We start from the raw sequence: 7,481 nt of genomic DNA on the forward strand, positions 1-7,481 counted from the left end.
CTTCGGATTTTAGAAATTTGGAGACTGCTATCTCAACGCATAAGTCACTTGTGATTTTTTGTGCAATCCAAGCGAGAATCACAACTTCTGATCGTAGACCTAATAAAACGATCAAAGTAACCAGCCATTCATAAGTATATACAAAAAAAACTATCTCCGTTCATATCGAAATAGTTTGATGTCCAAGATATAATACACGAATATATAATTCTTAGAACATCATACAAATGTTTTAAACACACGATGCCCAAGAACAAAAATTTTAAAATTACACTGAATCTTAGGTACGAAAACACGAAATCACAACATTCTTTACTTTACTATATTATTTATTTAATATAAAGTAAGTAAACTAATTATTTAAATAATCATCGAACAAATTGATAGATTTGGTATGTAGATTTGTCATGGATTTCTAAATAAATATTTGAACAAAATAAAATAATTAAAAAATTCTATAATTTCTTTCAGAGTGACGATGGTTGAATGGAAATCTTTCAATTAGTGCAGAAATTAAACCGTTCAGGGACAAAACACTAGAGCACAACTATGGGTTGAAAATGGACAACATAATTTCTTCAAGAATCAATATTTATTATGGGTAAAATACAAAGCTTCAGTAACATGATGAAGGATGAAGATCAGAATTCATAGAGTTCCCATAGATATATAGGATACTTATTTGGTATGAACCGATAGAGAGCAACACCGTATATAATGTCAAATCGAGTACAATAAACCTCTATGAAAAGATAGTTGCATAGCATGCTGCCTCAGGGTGATTTCGAGCAAGTTGCTGCCATCACAGGGGAGTCAAGCCAACAACACCTGCAGATGCGTATAAACGGAATGTACATCAATATCACAATGAACCCCCGTCTCCAAATGAGCCAAAATGCACATTCAACGGTCACAACCACCTTGGTGATCGAATATTTCACATAAGTATCATCATAAGGATCTCTCTCATATATCCCAATATGTAGGCAATCAAACTCGAATTTGAACAAAATTGCAGCATTACGACACCTTATACTGTTTGTACCTTACTATAGATTTATTCGAATGCAGAATACTATGTTCGTTCACCTTGATTTTTCTTGAGAAATAGGTTTTTTTGGTAGATACAGGCTTTTCTCCTTACTAATCCTATTTCTACCTACATTTCCAAGAACTAACAAAGATAAAACGTCTACGACAGACCTATCTCAAAAAAATACACACAGTTCTAGATAAAACTTTTGTATTATGGTCTTTAAGACAATTGTAGACTCTTAAGACAATTGTAGACTCTCAGGCATATAAGCTAAGCTTCAACTTGAGAAACAAGAGAACCCTCAAACTAATACAACATATTTGCATAAATATCTACGAGGATATGGCTCCACAAACATTTCTTCTCTTACTATGAAGAAACATAATTTATGATGCGAACAAGGACAGCCAACCTTCACTTGGTGCTAAGGTTGAAAATAATTTTGCAAGCTTAGAATAATAAAATAATGCACACTCTACTTAAAAATGAATCTTGACGTTCTCTCACTTAGTTGATAATAAGTTAATCACACAATAGAATAAGCAATGATGCCAGAAATAATTGACTATAGACTACTTATTAATTATATTCGATTGCTTTATTTGAAACTGTAGAAGATAGACCACTCGAGCATTCATAGAAAGAATTTGGGAGGAATGTGCATACCACATGCCAAACGGCCACCGGCATTGCCAGTACTAAGACTCAGTTCGTGACCACCTGCATTTAAGATTATGTAAATAGTAATAGAGTAAAAAGAAGGTAGCATGAAATGAACCCTTCACACAGAAATTTTGATATGGATAAAGTAATTTTACCCTTTCCAAGATCATCCTCGAGTTCATGAACCACGAAAGCTCTGCCAACAACTGAGTTAGGACCGCTCAATGATATCTGCACATTTATTATTTACAAAAATTCAATTCTGTTTATAGTACTATGGGAATTGCAACAGAAACACACTCTCATAGTACCATGGCTTTAAGAAAAATGCTAAAATTGCAACAGAAACACACTCTCAAGGGCATCATGACTTGTGATATCTGAACATAGAAAATTACCTGACTGTCAGTAATTGTTGCTTCTGCCAAACCTGAACCAATCACATTAGTAGCCATCAATTATAAACCAAAAAATTTCAACAACCATGAACGAAAATGATTGAAAACACATCGGCAGGGTACCTTCGGCATTGGCAACTATGTTTCCCAGGTCGCCCGCATGACGAACTTCGTCTTCTGGAGCTCCGTGTGTTAAACCTTTCGGATTAAAATGTGGTCCTATTGGTAGCAAAGACGATTATATTTAACAATCTTGAAAATATCCAACTAAAGTCCACATTTCAACTAGTCAAAATTTCACATTCACAATATGATAAAAATATGGAACCTGTTGATATACATCCATTTGTGGTGTCACCAAACTCGTGCTAAAAATCCCAGAATCAAATGAAAACAGAATCGGATTAGAACTTGGAATGCATTGAATTCTTTAATTGAAAAAACGAGCTAACACTTATAAATAGCTCACTAAATGGAATCCATGTTTCCCAGGTGCAAGTCCCGTAATACGAACTTTCACAGTAGTCGGACCTAAAACACCCAAAACACAGCCAACAAAGTGTACATACACAATGTCAAAATTGCAAGAACATAAGCAATCACTATAAGTGCAGCGAGTTAAAGATATACAAATCACATTTCAAGAAACAGAAACAAAGTAAAATTAAGCAGAAAAGCTGCAATCTTCAATGAAATAAAGCTACGTACAGAGAGAGTAAAAGGATTTGTACTGAAAAAAAAAATAGAAACAAAGAGAGGGAGAGGGCTGACCATCGCCTTCCTGAGTGAGAGTCACTACGCCCTCAACCGCGGATGTGCCTTTGAGGACGGCGACTCCTTTCTTGGACGAAGCGACGACAGTGAGAGGCTTGGGAGCTGCGGCGGCGGGGGAGGAGAGAGATAGAACTGCGCGCAAGTTGGCCTTAAGAGCGACTCCTTGGAAGGAAGACTGAAATGGGATCGATGAAGAACTGCTGGGATTAGACGGGAGTGGGAAGAAGAGAGTATGGTAGGCAGCTGGGGCGGCGGCGTAAGCGAGGACGGTGTGCGCGGCCATAGCTGCAAGTGCTGCTTGCATTGAGGATAATGTGAAGAAACAGATCCTTGATTACACATGCACGAATTTTAGAGTACCAAATGTCCAAATCCTGTGGTGGCCGAAGCTGCTCTACGCTTGCCAAGATTGACCAGCTGACGTCACGTCTAGATTTTCTACCAAATGTTATTCTGGTCATGAGTCGAATATAAATTTACAATTACAAAATCTAAAGCCATAAACATATAGGGATATCTAGAAGAAATAATTCCATTACATCCATTTCTCCTTTTTTTCAGGATGCGTTATATCCAGTTTAAAAATCAAATGATACTCATACACAATCTAACTTTTTCTAAACAACTTATCAATATATGGTTTCTGAAATATTTCACCATCACGAATAGTTCAAATGCTATACATTTTGTACAAGATATAACAATGAGGTTTAATTGAAATTTAGGAAAAGTTAAAGTTTATTTAAATTATATGAAGAGAAATACTTTATATATAACATAAAAAAAATATTTTTTTGAATACTTAGATGTGAAACTATATGTGAAAATATTTGAAAGAAACAACACAATTATATCTAACGTGATATCAAAATAAGAGTCATGAGTTAATATATAATACAAGCTGATATCCTCGTATAGTCGACCCGACCTGGGTTCGACCCAAATCATATTGACAAGATCAATTAGGGAAAAATTGTTGAGCTACAATAGCTCGGTTCTTGAAATATTGAACACCGATGAATTAAATTGAGTTCAGTTTTCAAACCAAGCGAAAGACACTCGAAATAATCCTTCGTAGAAAACGATTAAATATTTTGTAAAGCATTTAAAATATATGCAAGTTAAATGAGTAAAACATATTTTGGTTGAAACATTTTATCAAACATTTGGTATGCAATATTTTTATATTTGAAGAACACATAAAATGCTTCAACAATGCATCCTTAAAACAATGGAAATGATAAGTAAATGCAATAAATAAATAGAAACGAATTTGTTTCTTAGACCTTGGGAAAGATTCACTAGAAGACTTTGATTTATACAACTCTTTTTACAAACTCATTCTGGAAGGGTAGCACCCAACTAGAACTCCTAGCATTCACGATTGCAAGCAATATCTCTATCCAATATCAACTACATGACTTCTTTGGATAGACACACATAGTCCTTCACCTCAATCCTACCTTAGCTCTATGCATATAACATATCCAACAGAGACAACCCTGAAGGGTGACCATACACAACACACATGATCATAATACATAACAATTATACTAACAATATTATAAGATAAAACTGAAATTATAATAGGAATAATCCATTGATTGTTCTGGACAACCAAGCCATCGACAATATCAACATCACTCTCATACTACTACAACAAACAACATCAACGATACATCGCACCCATGCTACGACAACAAATGCGTCGCTCTTCTACTACTGCGACAACAACATCAACAATATGTCGTACTCCAAATCTGACGACAACAATATTGTCAATACATCGCTCCCCTACTAATGTGACAAACAACATCAACCATACGTTGCACCCCTTTGACAACAATATCAATGATACGTCGCACCCCTACTCCGACGATAGCAATATCGTCAAAGACGTCTCCCAATAAACGACATCCCACAATATCAACAATAATTAACATCAACCAATATAATATCAAATCACTCATTCCTGATGATTGACCATCGTTCAACAGAATAGTATTCATCAATATTAAACAATAACAACATATGCTAGTATGTCAACACGTACATGGTAATTGAGTATATATGAAATTTGGCTTTTTATTTGATCCCGAAGCTTGTGAAGTATCTAAGTAATTCAACAACTATTATCATATCATTATCATCATATCAACACAATCATAACAATCTCAATATATAACATCTAATAGCCCAAAAATAATTAATTCAATTAAATATAAAACTCGATTATAAATTTTATGATTCAACAATTAATATTCCGGTGTATTTAAATCACGATACTAACATTAAATACACCATAATCGATTAACTTCAATTAATAGGCAATATTACAACATCCGCTAACCTACAAAAACTTTATGTCAATAGGTAACCTGTATTTTGTAAACTCTGAATATATGAATAGGTCCTCAATTTCAATTGAACGATTAAAATCTCTATTTATAATAAATTGAGAATAATTCAAAATAATATCACTATAATCTTCTTTTCTTCGTTAAAGTCAAACACTATCCAGTAATCTTCAATTTCTGTATGATTTAATAATTGCGCCCCAATGCGATACACTAGAACGAATGTATCATTTTCCAACAATTCTTGTAACTGGTCTTTCCAATCTCTCAACTCTGTTGGTGCCATTCTGTAAGAAGCATGAGAAATAGGAGAAGTACTTGACATCAACTCAATCCAAAACTCCACCTCAAAGGCTGGTCGGAAGCTTGAAATCTCATCAAAATAAGTCATCTCCAGAATAATCATATCAGATCTTAGCTCGTAACCATCATAAGAAATAATACCATATGATATCATAGATACGATTGATATATCAACTCCAAAAGGTGTCGAAACAGAAAGAGGCATAGACAATGGAGACGGGCACATATGATGCTCAACCACAAACCTCGATGATATAAAAGTATGTGAGACACATGTATCAACAAGAATATAAATAGGTTAAAAACATAAATAACACTTACCCGCTATCATCTCTTCTCGTGCCTCCTTTGCCTGCTCTTATGTCAAAGCACACACATGTGCCTAAGGCGGATCAACTCCCTGCATACATGGTTGTCCTCCTGAAGTTCGTGGTGTAAACTACTGATGCTTTCGTCCTCCTCTCTCTGAGGATCTACCTCTATCACCCGATCTACCTCTATCACCTCCAAACTTTTGTTGTGCCTCACGACTAGAACAATGCCTCGCCATATGTCCCACACCGCCACACTCATAACATGTGATCTCGGCCTGTGTGCACTATCTGATCAAATGAGGTCTCGCACAACGATAACATCTAACTCCTCTATACTTCTCTCTCCGTCACTGAACAGGCTGAGAACTATTAGAGTAGGTGCCCGTCGAGCCAAGTGTTGGCCGAGTGTTCACAATGAAACTCTATGTATAAGCAGTCTTTATTTTAATAATATTTGAAATTATTATTTTGGCAAATCTTTATCTGTATACCCATGCTAGTTGCATAGATAAAGCCCTTGAATATACAAATAATAGAAAGAATATGAGATGCTCATATGATGAGTATCATGAAACTCATATTTGTAATACTGTATATTCTAAACGGTTCCTAGTCGATTCAGCCGCCACTAAGAAGGATATAGGCCGCTCGAGTTCGAGACTAGTATCTGCGATGTGAGTACCATGTTTCATTGGTAGGGGACATTGTGATGTCCGAACATGCAGATAGGTGCTCCTTGTTGAGTGCACTGAACAACCCTCCATAAAAGGACTTTCCAAGTGGTTCTCACTTATCGAGTGGAAACGTCCTAGTTTATGGTTGTACACCATTAGTCCTTATGACCCGGGACAACATTGAGACTCTATGTGCGCATTTCACTTTGACTTGTTTACCGACTCTTATGGGGTCATCAGGTGGCAAGGTTGGGTGTTCTTTCGAAACACATAGGAGTCGATGCATTGTAGTCGGGGATTCACCGCTTACCTTCGGGTATGGATATCCTATGTGTTATCATGTGTATGTAGGTTGAAATCTCTGGTCAGAGTATGGTAGTAATTATGAAAGGGGTTTCATAGATGATGCGAACGTGGACGTTCCAAGGAAAGCATGGGATCCTTTGCAGTTGCCGGAGGGACCAATCACGAGGGGTCGACTAAAGAGATTCAAGGAGGCGCTACAAGGAGTCATGAGCAAGCCGGAAGAGGTCGTGATGCATGGGAGCACGTTTGGAGGCCAACGGAATGTCATTCAAGCATTGTTGGAGAAATCCGAGGCCACACGGACGCGTACACGGACATGCACACGGGGTCCGTGTCCTTTCCAAGCTGGGATGAGCAAATCCAGTGCCTACACGGACCTGGAGACGGACCCAGGCACGGGGTCCGTGCCCTTTGAAGTTGGCAAGTACAGTGCCTACACGGACCCGTACACGGAGGTGAGCACGGGGTCCGTGTCCTTTGATCCAGATTGAAGATTAGTACAGTATGTACACGGACCCAGACACGGAGGTCTGCACGGGGTCCGTGCCTAGCGTTTTCTGCGCGGATTTGTTTCCTTTTCTAGAGTTTTATTATTTTGGGACACTAGATTGCATGGTATCTTTTGATATATTGACTATGTTGGACGAAAAATGGGA

The 7,481-nt window shown here is 37.0% G+C and overlaps 1 protein-coding gene across 1 annotated transcript; it reads right to left on the bottom strand.

Annotated features, from left to right (window-relative positions):
• Positions 1-554: 554 nt before the first annotated feature.
• On the bottom strand, positions 555-3,222 carry LOC140830891 (superoxide dismutase [Cu-Zn], chloroplastic-like). Its single transcript, XM_073194449.1, has 8 exons — positions 2,869-3,222; positions 2,567-2,628; positions 2,426-2,465; positions 2,221-2,316; positions 2,098-2,129; positions 1,855-1,930; positions 1,703-1,756; positions 555-828 (listed from the first exon to the last, which is right to left on the bottom strand). Exons 1-8 carry the CDS (start codon positions 3,173-3,175, stop codon positions 803-805), a joined length of 693 nt encoding a protein of 230 aa, XP_073050550.1. The 5' UTR covers positions 3,176-3,222; the 3' UTR covers positions 555-802.
• Positions 3,223-7,481: the final 4,259 nt, after the last annotated feature.

Source organism: Primulina eburnea, chromosome 4 (genome assembly GCF_022965805.1).
Source record: "Primulina eburnea isolate SZY01 chromosome 4, ASM2296580v1, whole genome shotgun sequence".
NCBI lineage: Eukaryota > Viridiplantae > Streptophyta > Magnoliopsida > Lamiales > Gesneriaceae > Primulina > Primulina eburnea.

Excerpts from the sequence above, each read along its gene's own strand:
- LOC140830891 (XM_073194449.1), bottom strand. The coding sequence starts at position 3,175 with ATGCAAGCAGCACTTGCAGCTATGGCCGCGCACACCGTCCTCGCTTAC. Across the intron at positions 2,629-2,868 it reads TCTCACTCAGGAAGGCGATG|GTCCGACTACTGTGAAAGTT; the intron begins GTCAGCCCTCTC and ends TGGGTGTTTTAG. Across the intron at positions 1,757-1,854 it reads CGAGGATGATCTTGGAAAGG|GTGGTCACGAACTGAGTCTT; the intron begins GTAAAATTACTT and ends TCTTAAATGCAG.